The following is a 26168-nucleotide window of genomic DNA, read 5'->3' as shown; positions in this document are numbered from 1 at the left end:
GAAATGCCAGATCCAGGAGCCATCATTATTTCTGTTGCAACCTCTGGGCCAGTCCTGTTCTTGGCTCTTGGCTGGATCTCTGCTGATCTTTGAGAGATGTCCCCACACCAAAAGCAAGTCAAAAAACCACAACAGAGCAGAGGGAGTCTGGAGGCAGATCCTCATCCAAGGTGATAACTCTCCTGGAGCTTTTGGGGCTGGGGTGGGGCAGGGTGTCAAAACATAGCCTGTTCATGAATTTCCAACTGATTTAAAAACTCGATTCTTCTAGTGCAACCCAGACATCAGACTACAGTAACCAGGCGGCCCAGGGTCTGAGCTGCACATTTGTTTCCAGCGAGGCAGTGTGGACTGCAGAGAATATCGTGACCTGTGATCTCAGTAGGCCTGTGACCTGCGACCCTAGCTTATTCACTATTATGAGTTGATGCAGTTTGCTGATACGGAGACGTCACATTCGTGAAAGTTAATGTAGTCTGTGAGGAAGGCTTCTGATCAACGGCAGCTCTACACTCGGGTCTGCCAGCCAATCCTCTGAGGGCGTGCTGAGGGCCCTGGAGGGCCCAAGTGAGGCAAGGCACAGGCTGGTGCCCCTGGGATGGAGTGGCAGGCACCACTCCACAGTCACCGCTCTAGACAGCAAATGACTTCTCTCCATGCCTGTCCTCAGAGCCAGGTCCTGGGGAGCACTCTGGATGTAGAAAGGGAGAGAACAGCTAAGCTCAGAGGGCCTCTAACGTCAGGGTGACCCGGAAACACATCAGGACCAAGAGGACAGGGGTGAGGCTCGAACATCGTCTTCTGTTTCAGATTAAGCCCACACAAAAATAGCAAGTTATTTTTTAACTGACAATCAATCAATATAATCCATCACATCTGCAGTCTAAAGAAGAAAAAACACGTGATCATATCAATAAGAAAAAAGCATTTGACAAAACTCAACATCCAATTATGATAAAGACTCTCAGAAAATTAGGAATAGAAGGAAACTTCCTCAACCTGAAAAAAGACATTTGTGGAAAACATACAGGTAACATTACACTTAGGGGTGAGAGACGGAAGCGTTTCCTCTAAGACTGAGAACAAAGCAAGGATGTCCACTCTCACCACTCTTACACAGCATCGTACTGGATTCTGTTCTAGTCAGTGCAATAAGGCAAGAAAAAAAAAATAAAAGTCATCCACATTGGAAAAGAACTAAAACTGTTCCTATTTGCAGACCACAAAAAACTCTTAGAACTAAAGAGTGAGTTCAGCAAGGTCACAGGAGGCAAGGTCAAGAGCCAGAAATCAACCATACTTTTGTACACTAGCAATGAACAGTTGAAAAGTGAAATTTCAAATCAGTACCATTTAAAATAGCTCCAGGGGACTTCCCCGGTGGTCCAGTGGTAAAGAATCCGCCTTTCAATGCAGGGTACGCGGGTTCGATCCCTTGTCAGGGAACTAAGATCCCACATGCCACGGGGCAACTAAGCCTGCGTGCCACAACTACTGAGCTCGTCGCCTCAACTAGAGCCCGCATGCCGCAAACTATAGAGCCCACGCGCCCCGGAGCCTGTGCGCCACAACTAGAGAGAGAACACCCGCACACCACAGCTAGAGAGAAGCCCGCGCGCCGCAACGAAGAGCCCGCATGCTGCAACTAAGACCCGACATAGCCAAAAAAAAAAAAAAAAAAAAAAGCTCCAAAACCAAAAAATACTTAGGCATAAATATAACAAAATAAGTATAGGATCTGCATGCTAAAAATGACCAAATGCTGATGAAAGAAATCAAAGAAGATCTAAATAAATGGAGAAAACACACCACGTTCATGGATTGGAAGACCCAACATAGTAAAGACGTCAATTCTCCCCAAAATGATACACAGCTTTAATGCTGTTTAATCAAAATCTCACTAGGAATTTTTTTTGTAAATATAGATAAACTGATCTAAAATTTATATAGAAAATTCTAAATTTATATAAATAGCCAATACAATACTGAAGAAGAATAAAGTGAGAGGAGCCAGTCTACCCAATTCTGAGACTGACTAAAGCTGTCGTAATTAAGACAGTGTGGTATTGGTAAAGGGACAGGCACATAGATAAATGGAACAGAACAGAGTGTTCTGAAATAGGCCAATTGATTTATTTTTGGCTGCATTAGGTCTTCATTGCTGCACGTGGGCTTTCTCTAGTTGCGGCGAGCGGGGGCTACTCTTCATTGTGGTGTGCGGGCTTCTTATTGTGGTGGCTTCTCTTGTTGCGGAACACAGGCTCTAGGAGCGTGGGCTTCAGTAGCTGTGGCATGTGCGCTCAGAAGTTGTGGCTCACGGGCTCTAGAGCGCAGGCTCAGTAGTTGTGGCACACGGGGTTAGCTGCTCCACAGCATGTGGGATCTTCCCGGACCAGGGATCAAACCTGTGTCCCCTGCATTGGCAGGCAGATTCTTAACCACTGCGCCACCGGGGAAGTCCCAGGCCAATTGATTTTTGACAAATGTGCAAAAGCAATCCGATAAAGGATAGTGTTTTTAACAAATGATGCTGGAACAACTGGTTGTTTCATATGCATAAAAATAAACCTCGACATAAACTTTACGTCTTATACAAAAGTTAGCTCAGAATGAAGCGAAGCTAAATGTAAAATGTAAAACTATAAAACTTTTCAAAGAAAACAGAGGAGAAAATGTTCACGACCACGGGACAGGCGAAGAGTTCTCAGGCGTGACATCAAAAGCACGATCTTTCCAAAAAAGAAAAACTGCTAAATTGGATTTGATCAAAATTATCGGGAAAAATTTTATTTTCTCAGCAAAAGACACTTTAAAAAAAAAATTTTTTTTTTTTAAATTTTTGGCTGCAGAGCACAGCACGCGGGATCTTAGTTCCCCAACCAGGGGCCGAACCTGGGCTCCCTGCAGGAGAAGCGTGGAGTCTTAACCACTGGACCGCCAGGGAAGTCCCCAAAAGACACTCTTAAGGGAATGAAAAAAACACTTTAAAGACTGGGAGAGAATATTTGCAAATCACATATCCGGCAGGGGACTTGTATCCTGAATATACAAACAATTCTCAAAATTAACAGTAAGAAAACAAACAACACAGTTAAAAAAATAAACAAACTTCAACTGACATATCACCAAAGAACATACATGAAAGGCAAAGCCCCTGAACAGGTGCTTGCCATCGTTAGGGATTACCAAAATGCAAATGACAACCACAGTAAGATAGCACCACACACCGATGAGAATGGCTAAAAAGAAAGATGCTGACAACACCTGACAACAAAAAATGCTGGTGACGAGGTGGGACGAGAGGAACTCACACCTGGCTGGGGGAGCTCGAAATGGTCCCATCCCCCGGGAAAACACGGGTGGTTTCGGATAAAGTTAAACATACACTTACTGTAGGAGCCAGCAATCCCATTCGTAGGTATTGACTGACCCCAAAGAAAGGAAAACATGTGTCTATACATGAGAGTGCTTCTAGCTGTTTTATTCACAATCACGAAAAACTGGAAACAGCCCAAATGGCCCCGCAGCTGGTGAATGAATGAACGAGCCGTTAGGGTCACAGAACACGACTCAGCAACAAGAAGGAACCACTGACTCACAGCACAGCTGGACGGGATCTCCAGGCTCCACACTGGGTGAAAGAAGCCCGTCACAAAAGGTGTCTCCTCGATGATCCCCTTTATACGGCATCCCCACAGAGACAAAAGTACAGTGACGGAGAGCAGACCCGCGGGTGCCAGGGGTTGAGGGTGAGAGGAGGTCGTGACTACCAAGAAACACCCGGGGGAGTTTTGGGGGTTATGCCACCATCCTGTGTACTGATGTGGGGACAGATACCCGAGTCTGTACGTGCGTCAAAACTCCTGGGTCTGTGCAGCCCACACCGTCCACTTTACTCTGTGCTAATTTAAAAAATAAGAGTAAATACGGGAAATAGAGTTTTCAAAGGAGATACATCTTTAAAGGAGGTAAGCCACCGTTTTGGACAGAGGTGTGGGGTACCGGTCCAGTATAGCTCTGCTTGGGTTCTGCCCAGTTTTGGCGCGGATGGGTTGATCTCCGCCTGGGAGAGGCTGATGATGATGAGGACGGTCATGGTGGACCACCAGCAGCAGCATCTCCCAGCACTGAGCTGCCTCCCCACCTGCAACGCTCCCAGCGCCGGCTACAGCCATCTACCCTCTGTCTTTACTAAGGGAGGACCCGAGGTTCAAAGACGGGGGCACTTGTCGGAGGCTGATGGGGTTCCGACGCCCGTACTCCCGGCTGCCTTCTACTCACCGTGCCTGCTGCTGCCGGGAGTCTATTCAGGGCCTAACCTGCTGCCCCCGAGAGCCTGGGACGTACATACCGTAGCGGGCGATGAGCGGGACGTGTGCGCCAGGGAGTGCCGGGTGCCGTCCATGCCCCCGTGGATGAGGTAGGCTCCCGCGCCGGACACGATGGGGCTGCCCGCGACATCCATGGTGATGCCCACCATGCTGTGGGCGGGGACTCCGGTCGGGGAGGAGCCTGCCACGGTCACCTGGGCACCGCCCGGGGCCTCGAAGTACGACGCGGAGCTGCTGGGGGCGTACATCTGGGGTTCGGGGTTGTAGGTGTACGCCGTCCGCCTGGCGGGAGAGAGAAGGCTTCACGTAAACGCCGGACACCACGGCGCCGAGCACGTGTCTAAGTCAGACACGGCTGTCAACACAGCGAGTTCACAGCCGTGGTCTCCGAAAGCATTCGGGATCCCAGCTGACCCCTCAGCCACTGGTCATTTACAAACCGCACGTGCAAATTGCACTCGACGCGGGCGGGGCTTGGCGGGTGGAGCAGGGCTGTACCTGACCCTGGTTACTGGAGGTCTACCCCTGGCATAAGACCACGTAGAGCTGTACACACACACACACACACACACACACACTCGTGTGCACAAGTGCGCCTAAAGGCTGTGAAGCTGAATATGGCCCGATGTGGTGTCCTGGTTTTGATACCATCCTGCAGTCACAGAAGATGTCACCACCGGGGGTGGGGAGGCTGGGTGAAGGGTTCAAGGGACTCTGGGCTAATTTTGCAACTTCCTGTGAGTCTCTAGTTCTTTCAAACCAGAAAGTTTTTTTTAAAAAAATGTAATTGCATAATAAAAAGAATGTCTAAGGGATTCCAAGAATTTGTCTGAAATCCTTTAACATCTGGATCAAATCATTAACCATGTCGGTGGATGTACATCCGGCCGCAGTGAAAGGCGGTCAGTAGGGGTTCTTCCTCAGGGGTGACTGAGGCAAGGCCCCTCTGGGGGACAGGGCAGCCTCTCCGACCCCCGGGGGACGTCCTGTCTGACCGCAGTGCGACCAAACCAGGATGCTGCTGCGGGGGGTCCCCCGGAACCTGCTGGGGGTTCACAGGCTTCACACGCGCTCCTTAGGGTCGGTGTGTGTCATGCCTTCAGTGTTGTGCTGCGGGCACCCACGACTCCAGCAATCACATCTCTTTAACCACAACCAAACCCTCCCGTGCCCTCAGGACGGGAGTCGTGGAAACCAGAGGCAGAAACAAGCAAAAGGACGCGCGTCCCGAGCACAGTGAGCTTCTGGGAAACGCATCATTTTCTGCCCCAAGCATCACGGAGTTTGAAGGCAGAAGACCCCAGACATCCTTGACAAAAGGAAGATCAAGTTTTACCAACATCAGAAAAAGCCAGAGGTTAACAGAGGCCAGGATGAAAAAGCAGGGATGGACACGGTTTCTGGATTGCAAAGGATGTCTTCAGACTTAGAAGGTGGATTGTTTTTTGTTTGTTTTTTTGTTTTTAAAGACTGCCTTTTCTAGAAGTAAAAGTATAACAGTCTGTGATTTCTGAAATCTCCACCAGGCTGTGATGTCCTTATGCCATTGTAATAGTTGGGACACATCACCCGAAGGGTAAGGGAAAGGATTTTGTGTAAACACATCCCCAAGGGAGCTCAGTGGGCGTCGTGAAAGAAGGTTGGGATGTGGCCTACAGTTGGTTCCCTGCGAGGCCCCTTTCGGGGGAGGGGGAGGACACCACGTACAAGGATCCGTTGGTGTAGACGGCGTCCCCCCCTTCCACGTACTGCACCTGGGGGGGATACACGTGCTGCACGGGCTGGACCTGAAAAAACAGCAGATACTTGGTGTTACACGGAGTCTCCTTGCTCAGGATTTCCAGATTATTCAGGCAGAAATACCTCCTATTGCCTTTTGTGAACACTTAGTACCGCATCACGGTTGTCCTGCCCCCAGCTGGCACTTCTAGAAAGAAACCAGGAGAGACAGTCACGTCAAGGCCACGTACTCCGGATGAGCCCAAACGGAAATGGAACTGCAGCGGGTCTGGGCCCCTATTCTGTGCGGGGAGGAGCCCAACTCAGAGCAAAGGTGCAGAGCAGGGCTGGGGGGATGCCTGCGGTCTTCTGGCCACTGGGCAGAGGGGCCAGTCCTGCTGGACAGCAGACGCCAGAGATGTGGACAGAATGTGGACCTCGGAGCACCCGATCCCCCCACGGCCCCTTGGCAGGGGAGGGGGCTCAAGCTGCTCATACGCTCCACCGCTCCCCTGCCACTCCTTTCGGTGGCCCTGGAGGCCATCCCGGGCAACGGGGTCGGGGTCCTGGGAGCCACGCTGCAAGAGACCCTGAAGGTCTGAGCAGAATCAGCACGGGCGCTGTGCCTGGAGTGGGGCGGGGGGGGGGGGGGTAGGGAGGAGGCCGGTGGGAAGACCCCTCCCTCGTCAGTCAGTTCACAGCCTCAGCTGATGACCCCCAAGGGACTCGGGCCCTGCTGATGGAGGCCCAGAGCTCTGTGTGCAGAACTTCGGGACCCCACCGCAGAGAGAGGCTTAGCGGGTCCCTGATTCAACCTTGTTTGGGGGTGAGAAAATCAAGGGCCGGTCTCATCGTGCCCCCTCTGTAGGCCTTCTCATGCAGCAGCAGGACAGGGCCGATTCCCACCTCTGAGGACAGCCCAACCCGGGGGACACATGCACACACACAACCCCCTTCGTCTTAGCGGACTGGGTAAGATGCAGAGGTCAGCCCCAAAGTCCTGGTGGCCCAGGAGAAACAGCGGGCACAGGCCCAGCCCCACAGAGGAGGGCAAGCTTCTGGAATCATAGAAGTCGTGGTCGCCCCTCCCTCAAGGAGCTAAAGCAGGGCCGCTGGTTCCCTGCTAGCTGCCCCCCCCCACCCCCATGCCTTCGCTTCTCCCCCAGGACCCCGAAAATCACACAGCACCAGGCAAACATCTCTAAACACCCTACTAATCTCGGCAGGAGCCCCTCAAAGACAGAGGTATGTCCTCTGGGGTCTTGCCATCTCCATATTATGCTCCTGGTTCCTTTCAGGCAGGAGCCTGAACGAATTTTAATTCAGCATTTTACAGAGCAGGAGTCGGCAAATTCTGGCCCTCGGGTCAAATCTGGCCCGCCTGTTCTTATAAATAAAGCTTTATTGGCACACAGCCACACCATTCCTTTATGACTTTTGCGAGTGTTGCACGGTTGTGCCAGAGACCATCTGGTCTGCAAAGCCAAAAAAGAAAAATGTACGATTAGGCCTTTTCCAGAAAAGGTTTGCCAACCCCTGCTCAGATCACACTGCCTGTCTGAGCTGATGATCTGGGCTGCGATTTGGCTGGTGAGCCCACGCATTCAAGCTTTCTTCTCAAATCATTTAATTTCACAAGAAGTGCCCGTCTGAGGGCCCAGCACTTGCCTGCGGATGAGTTTGCCTCCCCAGGGGGCTCCATGCTCCTCCAATCCAGAAACCTCCGCTATCTGCCTGCGTGTCTACCGCTGCACCCCGTGCTCTATCTAGGGGCTCGCTTGCGCCCCAAAGGCTGAATATCTGAATGAATGAAAGATCATAAGCTTTCTTCGCTTGATGCAACCTAGCTGCAGCAAAAGATTTTTTTTTTTTTTAAACACAGCTTCCAAAAGAACTTTCTGGTAAGGAACTGAACACATCAAACGAAAAGGAACAGCGACAACAGAAAAGCATGCATCATCGTTTAGACAGGGCTCCAGGGTGCTACGTGCCAACCTCGTCCCGAGTCACCTGTGCTGTGGTTACCTGCTGTGGCACCTGCTGCACTCTGGGGAGGGAGATGGGCTGCATCTGAGCCCCCTTGGGAGCTGAGCCTGCTGCCTGGACCAACACCCTCTAAAAGGGAAGGAAAGAGGACATTTAGGCTTGTCAGAGGTTAGTCCTGAAAACAAACACAGGTCACAGCCAGCTCGACCGCGCCCACTGTCGCTTTATGGAAACATAGCGGGATGGGTAGGAAAGGAGAGGCGGGCGCACACACACGCGGCTCAGGCTGACTTAGGCGGGCACAGTGGGGACCCGAGCACACGTGCACACACGCGCACACACACACACACACCCAGCAGCTTTGCCTCCTTGGGGTCGGTAGTCATCAAGGTGACATGGGCTGAGAGCTGGATGCCGAGGCCGGTCGTCCACACCACCTCCTCTGCCGGACGAGCTGGGTCACACCCCACCGTTTCTCAGTACCCCCTGGACTGCCCCCATTTTACACACGAGGGAACAGGAAGCCTAGAATGGTCAAGGCCAGGTCGATGTCCTGCGGCCTGAGCATCAGAAGTTCTACAACCCAGACTCAGTCCAGGCCCCTCCTGGACTCGACGACTGCTCTCTGGGCCCCTGAGCCGGCTTCCCAGTGTGGCTTTGTCACCTGGACTGGAGGACTGCTTGGACATACAAAGCTAGGAAAACATGAAGGATCAAAATGTACCCTTCAAGGTGAGGGAGGAATAGGAGCGCTTTGCTTCTGTAAAGGCTGGGCTTTGGAAGTCATCAACTGTGATTCTGCGATTGTCCCACTTGGACCCTAAGTATCACCAGTTGTGGTGATTCTGCGGGGCTTGGCTTTATAAACACCACTGTACTAATAAGAATTCAACATACTCGGCCCTTCAAAGACAAAGAGAACACAGATGGCACAGAAATCAATATGGTGGATGGATAAACCCACATGGGAACATCACTCAGCCAGAAAAAGGAGAGAAGCAATGACACTCGCTACAATGTGAATGGACCTTGAGAACATAATGCTCAGTGAGAGAAGCCAGGCACCAAAGGCCACATAGTGTGTGATTCCATTTATATGAAACGTCCAGAACAGGCAAATCCACAGGGACAGAGAGTGCATTCGTGGTTGCCAGGGGCTGGGGGAGAGGGCTGGAGGGTGACTGCTCATGGGGACGGGGTTTCTTCTTTCGGGGATGAAAATGTTCTGGAACTAGATAGAGGTGGAGGTCGCAAAACATTGTGAATGCCTTAAATGCCACTGAACTGTTCACCTTCAAATGGTGAATTTTGTGTCATGTGAATTTTGCCTCAAATAAATAAATAAGAATATTAAGGATATACATGCACACACTCCAAAGCAGAGCTGTTCAATACAGAAGCTACTAGCTGTGTAGCTCTGTGGACACTGAACTTTACTTCGATTTCAATGAATTGCAGAATTCAGTTCCTCAGTGGCACTGGCTACATTGCCAGCGCTTGGAGCCTGGCGGGGTTGGTGGCAGAACACGCCCACTGTGGTGGGAAGTCCTGGCGGATGGCCAGGGCTGAGAGGGGAAGCAGGAGGCGTGCATCACGGGGACAGTGGGAGCCAGAACGCCCCTTACTGGGGATGAACTGGGTGCTCACTGCTCAGGGAGTGCAGTGCAGCCTGCAGGCGAGAGAGGTGCCCGACGGGGGCGGACACACAGCCATCGAGGCAGGGGTGCGGGGCTGGATCCATCTCCAGCAGGGACCGGAGCCCTGGAGCCTGGGATGTACACGGTGGCCATGGCAGGACCCTGGGACCAGTCAGCCTGCAGCCGCTACAGTGAAGGCAGCCGCCACCCAGGCCCAGGGGCGCCTGAGACGGGGGTTTGGTGAGAGGGACCCCAGGAAGCACGGGGTGGAGGGTTCATGCATCAGGCTCAGTGGGCAAGGAAACAATCAATTAGACCACAACTGCAAGTGATCACGCCCTCTTGGCACCCATGCTGGGGCGGCCACACTTCCAAGAAATAAATGCTAAACATGTCCGACTACACATTCTAAACGGAATAAACGGCTTTGATGTTTGCCTTTTGGCTTTTGCTGAATTACGTTTTTTTGGGGTTTTTTTGTTTGTTTTTTTGCCATAATCAATTCTTTCTGTTGTGCTCCTAACTTTTAGATTTGTAAATCATAGATGATCACGTGGCCACAGTGGACCTCTGCACATGTCTATGATTTCGGTCTGTTCCGCTACCTTCGGTTTCTGGTAGATTTATGTCACTAACTTTATGTTTATGTCTACTTAGTGGTGTATTTCAATCCACTATAGAAATCTAGAAGTTGGGAGAGCCTTAATGTGAAAATTCTCTCTCTGCAAATTTTAAAGAATATACCGATTCTAATACTAGATTCAATTAATGAACCAAATCCTAAGAATTCTCACTTCTCTTTTGCCTTATGGATAGAAAGGCTTTCTGTGTAGAAGGGTCATTTCCAATGTACAAGAAAACTGCCACTAGCAGATAAGAATGGACTAAATCAAAGTCGGGGAAGGGCTTTCTTTTTGAGTTTGGATCATTGATTCCTTGGTGGGACCTTTTTAAACAAACAGTGAAAAAGTCTAATAACATGGGGTGAGGGAGGAAAATGAGGGTGCATTTCAACAGCAGCAGCCATGGAGCTGAGAAGTCAATTCAGAAAAACAGAGATTCCTCGCTCTGTTGATTCAAATGTTTTTCAAAACCAAGGTGGACGCGTCCCCACCCTGGCTGCGCTGGTTTTCCCGGAGCGGCCCGAGCGGCAGGCGGCAGGTCTCTTACCTGCGGCGAGGCTGGCACAGGCTGGGCCACAGGCGCCTGGGCTGCCGACGAGGGACACAGAGCCACGGAAGCCGGCGAATCCGATCCACCCTCTGAATTCTGCATGCTCAGTTCTGAAGAGAGGCGGAGAGAGAGCGAGTGGGGCAGGGCTGTCTTCACCAAGCCCAAAGAGGCAACGTACACGATAGGCAAGCGGTAATGACCTGCAGTCTTCCAAGCCCAAATGCAGGGATCCTGGCCAGACCAGGTAAGGAAGGGGAAGGGGGGAAGAGGTTGCACAATTGTTCCGTAAGAAGAGAGAAGGGAGGGGGCAGGGGATGTTTTTCCAAATATAAACCCGAAAAAGTAGCTCCGCAGGAATTCCTGAACACTGGGGACAACAGCTCCCCCTTTCTGATCTGATCGGGCTCATACGACTTCTTTACTCATTTACCAACAAAACCAAAAGCTCCTGGTGGATGCTGGCCATCTGCGGAGCTACTGCACCCCAAACTATAAGCGCATCCCCCTAGCGCAGGGTCTCCCCCTCGGCACTGCTGCCATTGGGCGGGTCATTCATGTTCTGCGGGGCCATCCTGGGCCCTGTGGGGTGAGGAGCAGCGTCCCGGGCCCCACCCACTTGATGCCAGGAGCACGCCCAGTTGTGACCACCACAGATGTCCCCAGACATTGCCCAGTGTCCCTGGGGGTGGGGTGGGGGGGGGGATGGATTCAACGCTGGTTAAGGGAGAAAAAGTGACAGCAGAGAAAGAAATGGCACATTCCTTTGGGCTGGAGAAAAATCCTCAGGCATTTCAGCAATAAGAAAAAGTGCCTTCTGCCCCTTTGCCCATGAGAAAGCAGACAAGTACCTTTCTCTGCAGCCAGGTGTAGATATCTTTCAAGAAGGTAATTTAAAAATTCTTTACCAAAAGATTCATTTAATCTCAGCACGAAGTGGCAGATGATAGTCACTCCAGGAAAATGCTGAAAGTCGAACCCTCTTCACTTTTTAATAAACACTGGCTACCTTAAGTCTTTGGAGAAGCAGTGCAATCCGCAAGCTGCGTAGAGAGGAGGTGGTTTCGTGCTCGCACACACCCGTCCCCATCCCTGTCCCGTCCTGCCTGCGGCTCTGAGCACATCCCCCAGGAGTGAAGTCTCCCGGCTCCTGATCCCCACGGAGGCCTGCACAGCATGGCACATACCACGGTGCCCAGGACCTACGGCCAGAACTTTGATATATGTTTCTCTACAGCCCCAAGAGTCCCCACCTCCAATAATGGCTGGAGAATTTTTTTAAAAGCCTTTTTAAAAAAATATAAACTGATAATAGATGAAAATACTTTGCCTAAGGGAAGCAGAAAGATGTGTGTGTGTGTTCGGATCTGAGAGTGTTGGCTCAAACCCATCTTTACTGACTCTCCCAGGACTCCCCCATCCCCCTCCCAAATGCCTTTGGTGCCACAAGAGCCACTGGATGGACCGTGGCGGTGCCTGTGGCATTTTTCTCTTTCCCGTGACCTTGACTCAGTTCTCACCACCAGATGTCCCCAGAGCCATGAGGTGAAGGGTGCCTCCTACATTCTTTGAATCTTTCGGAGGAAGAGGGAGAGGAGGAGGAGGAGGAGGAGGAGGAGAGTGTGAATTTCCAATCGTGCATTTCCTGGGTCTCCAACATTCTCTGCCTTCCTGATGGAACTGACCTTTGGAATTATCCTGCTGGAATCTGCTTAATCGAGGTCTCTTGTTTATGGTTTTCTCTGAGCGTTTTAAACCAGTCCTTTGCCCACTCTGCACCACTCTGTTCCCATCTGAAGCCAGGAAGCGGGTAACTTCAGCGGCACTAGGAGGAAATGGATTAGAACTCTCCATGAAACGAATCCACTGGTGAGAAAGTGAGCAGGCTGACTTTGCTGAGACCAGACCCTTGTTCCACAGTTGAAGTCTTATGGAAACAGGGAGAACCTGTGAGTGTTGGGATAGACAGTGGGCCCATGCTGTGCTTAGTGTGGCCAGAACGCACCTTCCAGAACGCAAGTGAGTCTGACACACTGCTGACCGCATGCACTGTCTGTCTATCGCACTGCTTAGTGTGTATCGTTTAGACCAGAGTCAGCAACCTTCTTCTGTAAAGGACCAGATACTTTTGGGCCCACCTGGTCTCTGTTACAACTACTAGACTTTGCGATCATAGCACAGGAGCAAAAATGGCTGATGTGTGAACGAATGATCCTGGCTGTGTTCTAATAAAGCTTTATTTATAGAAACAGGCGACAGGCCACGTTTGGCCCATAGGCCATGGTTGCTGGTCACTGGTCCATATAATTTTTTTTTTTTTCTGCACCATGCGGCATGCAGGATCTTAGGTCCCTGACCAGGGATCGAATCTGGGTCCCCAAGCAATGGAAGTGTGGAGTCCTAACCACTGGACCACCAGGGAATTCCCCGGTCCATATAATTTGGGTTTAATAAAGTGACGTGGTTTTGGAAGGTGGGTAGAAAAACTACACTGTTTGGAATCAAAGCCTGAGGCCACAGGCCCTTGATCCAGCGCCTAGTTCTTGTGGCCATGTCTCACCAACGTGACAGGACTGGAGGGCGACTCAAACTGTGAGGAGGGTGGAGTTGTTGACATTTAAAGACAAACGGAAGTATCAGACACTGGTCTGAAATGCCAACAGTGGTCTTCCCGAAGCTTGCAAAGTCATAAAGAAAACTGATTGAATCCCAGAACCCCAGAAGCCAGGTGTAGCCCTTAAAACTTAGGATGGGAGTTTGGGCACAGATCACTTTGCGGAGCTGTAGTGGGTTGAATAGTGTCCCCCCCACCACCCCCAAATTCACGTCAACGTGGAATCTCAGAATGTGACCTTATTGGAAATAATGTCTTTGCAGATGTACTCAAGCAAAAGCTTAAGGTGAGATCATACTGGATGAGGGTGGGCCCTAAATCCAGTGACAGTGTTCTTATAACAGACAGAAAAGACACACAAGGAAGAAGGCCATGTGACAATGGAGGCAGAGACTGGAGTGACGCAGCTACAAGCCAAGGAATGCCAAGGCTTGCTGGGGCCACCAGAGCTGGAAGATCCTCCCCTAGAGGGATCACGGCCCTCTTGACACTTTCTAGTCTCCAGAACTGTTAAGAGGGTAATTTTTTGTTGTTTCAAGCCACCCAGTCTGTGGTACTTTGCATGGCAGCCCCAGGAAACTCACACAGGGGTCCCTACAGTGCATCCTGCAAGGTTTGGTGTCCTGCTTCTGTGCCAGGCACAACTCAGGCAGCTGACACATATTTATCAAATGAATGAACACTTTAGTAACGCCTTAGTATTACATCTGATACTGAATTATAAAAACTTACATATAGCATTTCAGATAGTGAGAGTCTATGAAAGCACTTTATAAAACAGATAATAATACACAGAATTATTATTTCAAGAGGCAGTACAGCTAGGAAATACAAATAGGTTCATAAAGGTTTCAGAAAATGTACGATCTACCTGGTTATTTCAGGGGTAACTACGACTCTTCTGGAAAAGGTAATGACCTTTTGAGACCGACTGCTCTGCTCCCCCCGATTCATCCCTTGACGCTAGGATCAGACAGACAGACTGACAGACGCTGTGTGGGACAGCCTGGCTGCTCTAATATATGAACACACAACAGGCCCATCGACGGAGAATGTGGAATCCTTCCTCAACCACCTAAGATAATCAAGGCTGTAGGTTGCACAAAAGCTGATCCAGTTTCCCGAAAAAATGTTTATTTGGGTCCATTAATCAAGGGCTCTGAGCACATCAAAGTTTAGGTTTTTTTTAAAAAATGGCTTTTATATGTTTTTTTAAAAGATTTTTTGGATGTGGACCATTTTTGAAGTCTTTATTGAATTTGTTACAATGTTGCTTCTGTTTTATGTTTTGGTTTTTTGGCCTCGGGGCATGTGGGATCTTAGCTCCCCGACCAGGGATCAAACCCATACCCCCTGCGTTGGAAGGGGAAGTCTTAACCACTGGACCGCCAGGGAAGTCCCAAAAAATGGTTTATAAAAGGCATACAAAAGAGCACTGACTTTCAGTAATGGTGAAGCAAATTGGCTGGACTAACTTTCCTGCAGATAACAACTACAAAATCTGGGCAAAGTATTTTTTGTTTTTTAAGGCAACTATTTAAAGACACCGGCGGGTGACCAAAGCAGGCAGACACTGCCAGGGAACCCACCCTTGAAAGGCCACTGCCAGACTGGTTGGTGACTCTGGCTTTTTGCTTGGTGGCACACCCCAGTCCACATATGCTTGGGTGGCAGAAAGCATCAGCCTGGTCATCTTGAAGTGTCAGAGGAGAGAGTTCACAATGTTGTGTGTGTGAGGGGGGAAGAAATAGAGCCACACAGGGGGTGAACCCCCAAATCCGACTATAGGGTCCACCCAAATCTTTAGCCAACTGGCTAGAAGCCACACATGTGGGGGAGTCATGGGGGTCTTGGAGAAAAACTGGCAGTTCAAAGATGAAAAAACTACGTGGAGATTTCAGCTGCTACTCACTGCAGGAGGGGCAGAGTTTGAGTCCAGCCAAGTTAAATGCCATCGGGGGGAACACAGCAGAATCCAGAGACTCTCCAACATATCATTCACAATGTCCAGGACCCAAGAAAGACCACGAGCTATGAGAAGAAATAGGAAATTGTGATTCATACCCAAGGAAAACAAACAAACAAAAGGAGTCAATTACAACCAAACCAAGATAATCCAGGTGATGCAGATAAAGCAGCTACTGAAAATAAGCTCAAGAATTTAAAGGAAGTTATATGCACAATGAACAAACGTATGGGAATCTCAACAGAGGAAGAGAAAATTTAAAAAAAGAACCAAGTAGAAATTCTGGAGCTGAAAAGCAAAATAACTAAAATGGAAATTTCACTGGATATGCTTCACAGCTGATTAGAGATGGCAGAAGGAAGAGTCATTGAACTTGAAGATAGATCAATCAATTTGAAGAACCGAGAGAAAAAAAGTTAAAGAAAAAAAAAAACACAAAAAATAGAACATGCAATCTAATATACATGTAACTGAAATCCCAGAAGAAAAGGAGAGAATGGGAAAGGAAAAAAAAAGATATATTTGAAGAATGGCCAAACACCTCTTAAATTTGGTGAAAGACATCAACTTACAGGTCCCTGAAGTTCAACAAACCCCAAGAAAGATAAATACAAAGAAAATCAACTTAGGTGTGTCGTGGTTAAACTGCTAAAATAAATAAATAAATAAATAAAAAGATAATCTTTAAAGCAGTAAGGGAAAACTACATATTATATTTCAAGGGAACAATAGCATGGATGATAACCAACTTCTCATCAGTAACAATGGCAACCAGAAAACAACGAAATGACATCTTTAATGTGTTGGGGGAAAAACCCCTGTCAACCCAGAATTCTATATCCAGCAATGCTATTCTTAAAAGGAAGGTGAAAATAAAGACACTTTATGCTAAACAAAACCTGAGAAATTTTGCTGCCTACACTATAAGAAATGCAAAAGGAAGTTCTTCAGGATGGAGGGAAATAACACCAGATGGTAAACTGGGATGTATAAGAAGGAATAAAGATCACTTGAAATGATAAATATGTGGGTAATTGTAAAAGACTGTATTGTTTTCTTTCTTTCTCTTAATTTCTTTAAAATGTCTATATCTATTTTTAAAAATTTATAACACTCTCTTGTGGGATTTATAATATATGTAGATATAATCTATATAACAATAATAGCACAAAGGAATGGGAGGGTAAATGGAATTACACATGCAAGGTTCTTGTATTTTACATGATGTAGTAAAATATTAACTCTACCTAGTTTGTGATAAAGATGCATATTGTAAACCCTAAAGTAACCTCTAAAAAATACAAAAAGACATAGCTAAAAAATTAATAGAGGAATAAAATGAAATACTAAACATAATTGATTATCCCCAAAGAAGGCAGGAAATGAAGAACAAAAAGCAGATGAAACAAATAGCAAAATGGGTTTCCTCTATCCAGACATATTAATAATTACATTACATGTAAATAGAGTGAACACTTGAATGAAAAGGCAGACATGGTCAGCCTGGATAAAAGACAAGATTGCATTATATGCTGTCTAAAGAAACCCTCTTTAAATATAAAGGCATACATAGGTGAAAAATAATGGGATGGAAAAAGGTAAGCCATGCAAATGCTAATGTTAAGAAGGTTAGACTGGCTATAATGATCAGACAAAATTGACTTCAAGGCAAAGAACATTACTAGAGATAATGATGAACATTTCATCATAATAAAATTATCAATTTATCAGGATGACATAATCATTACAGATGTGTGTGCACCTAGTAATACAACTTCAAAACAGAACTAAAGGAAAAATCAATAAATAAGTAATCATAGCTGGAGGTTTTAAACACTCTTCTCTCAGTTATTTTGACAGAAACTACACAAAAGTTCCAATAAAGATATAGCATATCTGAGTGACACTATCAATCACATTGACCTAATTAACATTTATAGAACACAACCACCCAAACCTGCACTTTCTTCTCAAATGTACATGAACTATTCACAAAGATGGGTCATATTCTGGGACATAAAGCAAGTCTCAATACATTTCAAAAGAATGAAATTATACAGAGCATGTATGTACTTTGAGCATAATGGAATCAATTAGAGATCACTAAGATATCCAGAAAAATGCCAAAATAATTAAAAAATAAAAAATACGCTTCTAAAATAACCCACAGGTCAAAGAGTAAACCATAAGAGAAATTTAAAATATTTTGAACTAAATGACAATGAAAACATGACATATCAAAGTTTGTGGGATGCATCTAAAGCAGCGCTTAGAGGGAAATGGTTAGCTTTATAAACTTATGTTAAAAGAAAGGTTTAAAATTAATCATTAAGTTTTCAACCTTAGGAATCTTTAAAAAGACAAGCAAATTAAACTTAAATTAACTAAAAAGAAGGGGGAATTCCCTGGTGGTCCAGTGGTTAGGACTTGGTGCTTTCACTGCCAGGGTCCAGGTTCAATCCCTGGTTGGGGAACAAAGAAAAAAAGAAAAGAAATTTCAGTGTTGAGGAAATTTTGCTTTGGTTCATTTTCTCTGTTGTTTGGAGAGGTTTTTAAAAATTTCATTAATTTCTCCTTTATTGTTTCCTTCTTTTTACTTTTTACTTTTTTTTTTTTGTGGCCATGCTGCATAGTTTGCAGGATCTTGTTTCCCCGACCAGGGACTGAACCCGGGCCATGGCAGGGAAAGCCTGGAATTCTAACCACAGGGCCACCAGGCAACTCCCAAAACTGAAATTTCTTCAAAAAAGAAATGAGCTATCAAGCTATGAAAAGACATGAAGGAAACATAAATACACATTACAGTGACCCTCGAACAACTCGGGGTTAAGGGCACTGATACCCGTCACTCCACATGCAGTCAAAAATCTGAGTATAACTTCACAGTCGGCCCTCCATATCCACATTTCTGCATAATTGAACCAACCAAAGATTGTGCAGTACTGTACTATGCATTTATTGAAAAAAATCCACAAGTAAGTGGACCCATGCAGTTCAAACCTGTGATGTTCAACGGTTAATTGTACTAAGTGAAAGTAAATGCATACATACTGTATGATTCCAACTATATGACATTCTGGAAAAGGAAAAACCATGGAGACAGTAAAAAGGTCAGTGGTTGCCAGGAGTTGGTGGAAGGAGGAATGGATAGGAGCACAGAGGATCCTTAGGGCAGTGAAAATGCTCTGTACAATACCATACATTTGTCCAAATCCATAGAAAGTACAACACCAAGAGTGAACCCTAGTGTAAAGTATGGACTTTGGGTGATAATGACTTGTTAGTGTAGGTTTATCAACTGTAACAAATGTACCATCTGGTGAGGGATGTTGATAATAGGGGAGGTTATACATGTGTAAAGGCAGAGAATATACAGGAAATTTCTGTACCTTCCTTTCAATTTTTCTGTGAACCTAAAACTTCTCTTTAAAAAAATCATAGAAAAAAAAGAAAAGATTCACAACTCCCTATACAAGAACGAAAGAGAAAAGAAAAACACACAAATTGCCAATGTCAGGAATGAAATGAGATACACCTCTACAAATCTTAAAGAAATCAAAATGATAATAAGGAACTATTATGAACAACTTTAGCCAATAAATTCAGTAATTTAGATCAAACAAACACTACACACCAAAACTGACACAAGATGAAACAGGAAATATGCAGGTCATACATCTAACAAGGAAATTGAATACACTATTGGAAACCTTCCTACAAAAAAAAACTCTAGGCACAAACAGTGTCACTGGTGAATGATATCAAACACTGAAGAAGGAATTATCACACAAATTCCATCAGCAAATAGAGAAAGGAATACTTCACAACTCATTTCATGAGGTCAGCAAAAACCCTGATACCAAAACTTGATAAAGATATTACAAGAAAAATATTTAGACCAATATCTCTCATGAGCACATAGGCAAAAATCGTAACAAAAAATAATAAATCAAATCCAGCAATATATAACCAATATAACCCATACTTATGTTGTCAATTTTTTTTTTCTAATGAAGCCCCAGCTCTTTTCCTCCTCAGTTATTTTTGACAAAGGTGTCAAGGCAATTCAACAAGGAAAGGTAGTCTCTTAAACAAATGATATATCCACATGGGAGGAAAAAACCAAATGAACCTCGATCCCTACCTCACGCCATACACAAAAATGATTTTGAGTTAGATCACAGACTTACACATAAAAGCTAAAACTATAAAACTACTACGAGAAAACAGGGGTGTAAGAAAAGGTTACTTAGACAGGGTGCAGAAAGTAATGAACATAAAAGAAAAAACTTGATACATTAGATTTCATCAAAATTTAAAACTTCTGCTCATTAAAGGATTTCACTAAGAACCCAAATTGGTAAGCCACAGTCTGGGAGAAAATATTTGCATAACTTGTATCTGGAATACAAGGACTTTTATCCACAGTATATAAAAAGGGCTTTTATCCACAGTATATAAAAATCTCCTACAACTCAATAATAAGAAGACAACCTAATGGGCAAAAAACTTGGATAGGCACTTCATAAAGGTATACAGATGCCCCAAAAGGATATGAAATAGTACTCAACCTTGACAGACACTAGGGAAATGCAAACTAAAACTGCAATGAGATGCCACTCACTAGAATGGCTAAAATAAAAATATCTGACAACAACCAATGTTGCGAGCACATGGAGAAATTGTAACTCTCACACACTTGTGGGGATGTAAAATGATACACCACAGTGGAAAAAAGGTTTGGCAGTTTTCTAGCAAGTTAAACCTACCCTTTAACCCAGAATTCCTCTCCTGGATGTTTATCCAAGAGAAATGGAAACATATGTCTTAAAAAAACTTGTATAAGCATGTTCGTAGCAGTTTTCTAGACAAAAAGGAGAAATAACCCCAATGTGCATTAGCAGAAGAATGAGTGAGAAACTGCAGACTGTGTTAAGTTAATGATGTATAGTGTAATCCCCCAACCATTAAACACACCCACACACACAGCCAAAAAGCTGATGGGGAACACTATTCATTGACAGAAAATTATGAACTACTGATAAACATAACACATAGGTGAATCTCAAAATCATTACGCTGAGTGAAAGAAGATGGATCCGAAAGAGTATATACATAACACAGAATGGGCAAAGCTAATTAATCCAAGGTTAAAAAAAATCAGAAAGAGTGTGGGTGCAGGGATTGACTTAGGAAGGGATGGGGGGAAACTTTGAGAGAGGTGGATGGTCATGTTCTCTATGTGATAGGGTGTGCATTACATGGAATATCCATCTGTCCAAACTGGACAGCTAAGATTTGCACATTTATTGTCTGTAAATCTTTTTTTTTTTTTTTTTTGGTCGCGCTGTGCAGCTTTCGGGATCTTAGTTCCCCGACCAGGGATCGAACCCTGGCCCCTGGCAGTGGAAGCACTGAGTCCTAGCCACTGGACTGCCAGGGAATTCCTGGTCTGTAAATCTTAACCTAAAAAAACCTTTAGTAACGAGTAGAGGATGGGGAGCGGTTTTTGGTATAGGTGGTACAAGATGCAGGATGCTGATAACTTAAGAGCCCAGTGGGGACTACACAGGGTTCATTATCCTGTCGGTGGATTTTGTTGATGTTTGAAATTTCCAAAATAGAAAGTTAAACAAAAAAACCCATCCGGCTATTAGCTTTCAGCCACAAAGCATAAGCGCAAGCTTCTGCCTTTCTCCACATGTGCTGGTTTGCTGGGCTAGCAGCCCTTGAAGAGGAGACCAGTCGTTTCGGGAGTCCTTCTGGAAGGTGCGAGGCGGGATCAGGGTGACTCCCTGGGGCGGCGCGGAGGTGGCCCGCCCGTGAGGACAAGGGCAACCGGCAGCCACACGCAACGTGAAGTCCTCTGCTTTTCCTTTTCCCTGTTCAGCTGGGTCAGGCTCCTCGGTGATCCCAATCACCTTGGGCGGCTGCACTTCTGCTCTGAACTTGAACTTGTGATAGGAACCTTGTGATAGGAATCATTCCGTTGCTGTCTTCCCTGCTTGTTCTATCACAGTCACTTGTCCTCTCTCCTGTTTTTTCTTCCCCAGGCCGGAACCCGAGCCTTCTTCCTCTGACTCTATCTGCGGCCGCTCCCTGGAACACGACCCGCGGCCCAGCCTGGCCAGGTTGGCCCAAAGCTCTTTGTGCTCGGAGACACGCCCAGAGTGTTGTTTATAAGCCGAGCACATTTCCTTTGCCATCTGGTCCACGATAAGGGCAAACTTGAGAAATAAAGTGGAAAAGCGCAGGGCCACGGTGCCACTTCCCCTCCTGGGCCAGCCTGGCGTTTAGAAGGCACAGCTGACATTCTGGAGACGCTGCCCAGAAACACCCACCAGCAGGAACAGGGGCGAGGGTTCCTGAGTGTATGTGAGGGGGCCAAGCAGAGACCCGCGGTCTGCAGCCCTGGATCAGGGCCTCCATGAATGAAGCTGTCTGGGCACAAAGGGAAGAGGCTTCTGTTTACGGGAGAATACTCTGGTTACCTAGTAACCAGTAATGACAGGAAAGGAAATGCAGAAAAAGCTGAGAGCAATTTCTGGGCCTGGTTCCTGGTCCAGCGCTGACTCACCATGACCTGAAGCAATCTCCTTTCTATTCCCCGTTCCTCCCCGTGCCAAGGGGAGGGATCACCTGCCTCGCATAGGTCTGGTCGGTATTTAGGAAGCGGCATGTCATCTCTGGGTAATTAGGGGAGAGCCGGCCTGGCGGGTTTCTAGTTCCCTTCGTTCTGATTGGCCAGTTAACTTCCGCTCTGGGGAGACGCAGGCCTTTTACTTTTACTTTGCGGAGAGACACATGGCCGCCTCCTCGGGACATCGGTTCATGTTATGCTGGTACTTGGTGGCATCTGGATGGCACCTGGGTTCACTGGCCCCCAAGAAAGCAATTCATTTCTTCCCTATGGACAAGAAGGGACAAGTCCAGAATGTTCTCAAGAGCACGAGTTGTTTCAAACACCGGGGTCTGGTCTGATGCTTGTGTTGACATTCCCAGAGTTATTAGGGGGACCAGGAAAATCAGGTCCCTTTTTTTCTCCTGGGTGCCCTTCAGTCTGAGGCCAGGTCTAGGGAGCAAGCCACATGGAGTTTAGATTCTCCGCTGTCCCTGCTGGCGTGTGGCCCCTGCTGAGCGCCAGGCACCCAGAGGAGACCCGTACGGTTGGAGAACTAAATGTCCATCTCCTCCTTGCTGAAAAGTGGATCCTTTAACCCTCCATGATGGTGGAAACCACATCCTCTCTTGGACACTCCCACGCACCACCCCCAGTAGGCACTGATGCAGGGTCCCCACTGTGCACAATCGGCTGGTCATTCCCTGGGGGGGGGGGGGGGCTGGCCCAGGCACTATGGGTGCTGATGGCATCCCTGGCCCCCACCCACCAGATGCCAAGAGCACCTCCCAAGCCTGAGTCTCTGATGCACTGCTGAGCATCTCTGGGGTGTGGGGTAGGGTCGCCCCGCTTGAGAAGCTCTGTTCTCAGGGAACACACAGCCTCTGGGAAATGAGCTGGACAAACGGTGCTCGAGTACAATGGACTCACAGACAAGTTGAGAATGGGGACAGTGACAAAGAGGGCACTGTGGTGACCTGGGCACCAAATCACTGCAATCCGGCCAGAAGGAGGGGGGAAGACGGCTGGACCCTTTAAAATCTACCCACTCTTTCCAAGAGTCATAATTTCAACTCACATCAAGGGTGACCCATTGTTCCCTCTTGGCCTAAACTTTTTGGACGCCCTGGCATTCCTCAGTTAATTTTCAGTTTTGTTTTTTTTTTCCTTTTGCAGCCATGGACTTTGAAGGATCAGAGTTGGCTCCGAGTCCCTCTGGAATGAAGTATCTTCAGAATTCAAATTCCTTTTTCTTTGGTAAGAACTGGGCTTCTGTTCCTGTTTTCTTGTTGGAAGCCAAGCTTTCCCTCTTTCTCCAGCAGAGAGAAGATCAGGCCCAAGCCCTGGAATTGGCCGTCAGAGGGCTCTAAGCTCAGTGCAGGGGGTGGGAGGCGGCCAGGTCCCCGGCCAGTCCCATGGTCCCAGGGTTCAGGGTCGAGTGGGACAGGCCCCTCTGGACTCCAAGGACAGCCACCTTTCCCCCCCCTGCACTGTAACGTGGCAACACCCTCTTACTTTCCTCTTAAAGAGACATGATTTGACTATTAACGTAAAAATTGTCCAAACTGGGGTATGGTTACCTTGTCTGGGATGTGGTCTGATTTTAGTTGCCACTGACAATGTCACAGATTCAAAGGAAAATGTGAATTAAAAAAACACAGATGTAGAGAACAAACGTATGGACACCAAGGGGGGAAAGTGGCGGGGGAGTGCTGGTGGTGGTGGGATGAATTGGGAGATTGGGATTGACATCTATACACTAATACGTCTAAAATGGATAACTAATAAGAACCTGCTGTATAAAAAAATAAATAAAATTCTAAAAAAAAAACCCCAAAAAACCCCACCCAGGCTGCCCTGACACTTTCACCCAGCACATGTGCTCCTGGCAGGCACCCACCCCGATTCTATACCTTATTAGTAATCACTTAATAATGCCATTAGACTTGGGTTCCAGGAAATGGAAATTCTCCCCTGGTTGGGTAGGGTGGGGGGCACCCCAAAGTTCAGCACATCGGCCTTTTATCTGTCCCCAGAGAGTGGGCCGGAGAAGTGTCGTACACTTACCCGCGTACACAGAAACACACATGTACACACACACCCACAACGCACACACATGCACACCCATACACATGTACCAACACCCCCCCACCCCCGTGAATACACACACATGCACACACAGAAACATATAGGGGACACTGATACATAAACAGGCATACACATGTCCACACCCGCCCCGCACAGGCTAACGTGAGAAAAAATGGCCCAAAACACTCCTAAGACACTGTTGCCCTTTTCTTACCTCAGATACATTTCTATTAAACTGAAGGTTGACTAGGTCCAGGGTCCCAGCAGGGAAAAACAAGTGATCTTCGTAGTAAAAAAGGGGGGGACCCCTATGTTTACATATTTGCACACATGCATATGGGGAAAAACCCCTCAAAATACAGGTTTTTCTCTACAGAGAACTTCATCCCGGGATTCCGCTCTGAAATGGTCCCCCTGTCGCCCCACTTTCTGACACAGCCTCTCCACCCCAGCTCTTGGTCTCACCCCGCCCTCCACTCCCCCCGCCTCCCCGGCCCACGTCCTCCTCCATCTGGCCAGGATCCCTGGATCCCAACCCAACGTTTCTACCCCTCTATTCCTCAGCTCCCATTACTCCTTGTTTATTTTTTGAAATTAAAAATATTTTTAAAGAATTTTTTGGCTGCACCGCTTGGCATGTGGGATCTTAGTTCCTGGACCAGGGATACAGCCCGCGTCCCCTGCCTTGGGAGCGCGGAGTCTTAACTACTGGACCGCCGGGGAAGCCCCGGGGAAGCCCCCGTTACTCCTTATTGATGACGCCCTTCCTGCTACAGCGGCAGAGCCGCGTGGACGGCAAAGCCGAGAGGTTCACTCCCCAGCCCCTCACAGAAGAGGCTGCAGCTCTGCTCTAGGTATGGGGAGGGGCTACACCGAGGGCCCCAGGCCTTAGTTTCGGCGCTGGTCCAGGGTGGGAGGCCGCCTCCCTCTGCATCCTCACGTCGGCCCCACTGCCTCCTCCCATGGGCTTCGAGGCCGGCTTTCAGGGTCGTCACAAACCTCTCCCTAGTGGCTGGGTTGCACCTTGGGATTCTGACCCCTCGTTTCTGGTCTCCTCCCTCTGATAGTGTCTTCTCGGGCCCTGGTCCGGCCCCTCTTGGTCCTCTCCCCCCTCGCGCCAGGTTCCCATTTCCAGATGTCCCCCAGACCTGGGCGCCGCTCCGGTGCCTCAGCAAATCCAAAAGAGAGCTTCTTCCCCCCAAAATGGCTGCTGCTTCTGCGTTTCCTAAGCCCCTGGGCTGTTGGAGCCATTGGGCATCTCCCTCGGCCTGGTGGCCACATCTAACTGGTGACTTGCTCCTCAGGTCTCCACCGGGCCCCCCTCAGGGGCCGACACCATCCCTGCCCCTTGGGCTCGCACTGCAAGCTCTGGATCTGCCTCAGGGCACCACGGGTATTCAAAATCGACGGCTGTCGGAAGCCTAAATGCGGAGGTGGGGGTCCGGGACACGATGTCAAGGGTCTGTGGTCCTTGAGTGGTGGAACACGTGTGGCCTTCACGCTCACGCAGCAGCTCAGACCCTCCGACCTGAAGACGGTGCATCCTAGCTGCCTGAGAGCCCTACTCCGCGCAGCGCTTGGAAGAAACGGCCACCTGGATCCCTTCCCGCTCCCCAGCCTGCGAGCTCCATCAGGGAGAAGGCTTAATACTCTTCATGTGTCACTTGCCGGGACTGTGGCCGAAGCCTCAGCTTCTTTATCCGAGAAAGGGGTGGAATGATGTACTGGTTGTGCCCACCCCGAGCCTGGATCCCAGCCGGTGCTCGATAAATAAAATATGGCCTCGTGGAACAGAAAAGGGACGACAGCCACACCAGACTCCGGCACAGCGCGTTCCCTGTGTGACCGCAGTTCTCAGGGAACTACTCCTTTATCAGCCTCAATTAAGAAACAACAAACAGACTGAGGCTCAGAGAGGTCAAGCCATGAGTCCAAGGCCACACAGCATGAAGTGGCAGAGCTGGATCTGAACAGGGTCCTCCTTTAACAGGAGGCATGAGTTTATGAAGACTCCCCGAGTCTCTTGCTGTCTGTACCG

The 26168-nt window shown here is 47.9% G+C and overlaps 1 protein-coding gene across 6 annotated transcripts in view; it reads right to left on the bottom strand.

The window, feature by feature from the left end:
- The window catches only part of RFX2 (regulatory factor X2), a 96541-nt gene that overhangs the window by 35567 nt on the left and 34806 nt on the right, over nucleotides 1-26168 (bottom strand). For 4 of the 6 annotated variants that reach the window (XM_059918645.1, XM_059918646.1, XM_059918641.1 and 1 more), the window contains exons 2-6: nucleotides 12529-12668; nucleotides 10844-10956; nucleotides 8076-8165; nucleotides 6039-6118; nucleotides 4352-4613 (exon numbers count right to left, since the gene is read on the bottom strand). In XM_059918645.1, coding sequence (XP_059774628.1) covers nucleotides 4352-4613; nucleotides 6039-6118; nucleotides 8076-8165; nucleotides 10844-10948 — 537 coding nt within the window. In that variant the 5' untranslated portion in view covers nucleotides 10949-10956; nucleotides 12529-12668. Of the gene's footprint in view, nucleotides 1-4351; nucleotides 4614-6038; nucleotides 6119-6194; nucleotides 6232-8075; nucleotides 8166-10843; nucleotides 10957-12528; nucleotides 12669-15369; nucleotides 15489-26168 lie in introns of those variants that run through there. The other 2 variants (XM_059918642.1, XM_059918647.1) reach the window with 2 other exon arrangements.

This window comes from Balaenoptera ricei, chromosome 3 (genome assembly GCF_028023285.1).
Source record: "Balaenoptera ricei isolate mBalRic1 chromosome 3, mBalRic1.hap2, whole genome shotgun sequence".
Classification (NCBI taxonomy): Eukaryota; Metazoa; Chordata; class Mammalia; order Artiodactyla; family Balaenopteridae; genus Balaenoptera; species Balaenoptera ricei.
Note: the sequence above shows the minus strand (reverse complement) of the source record. Positions and strands in the feature narration are given on the sequence as shown.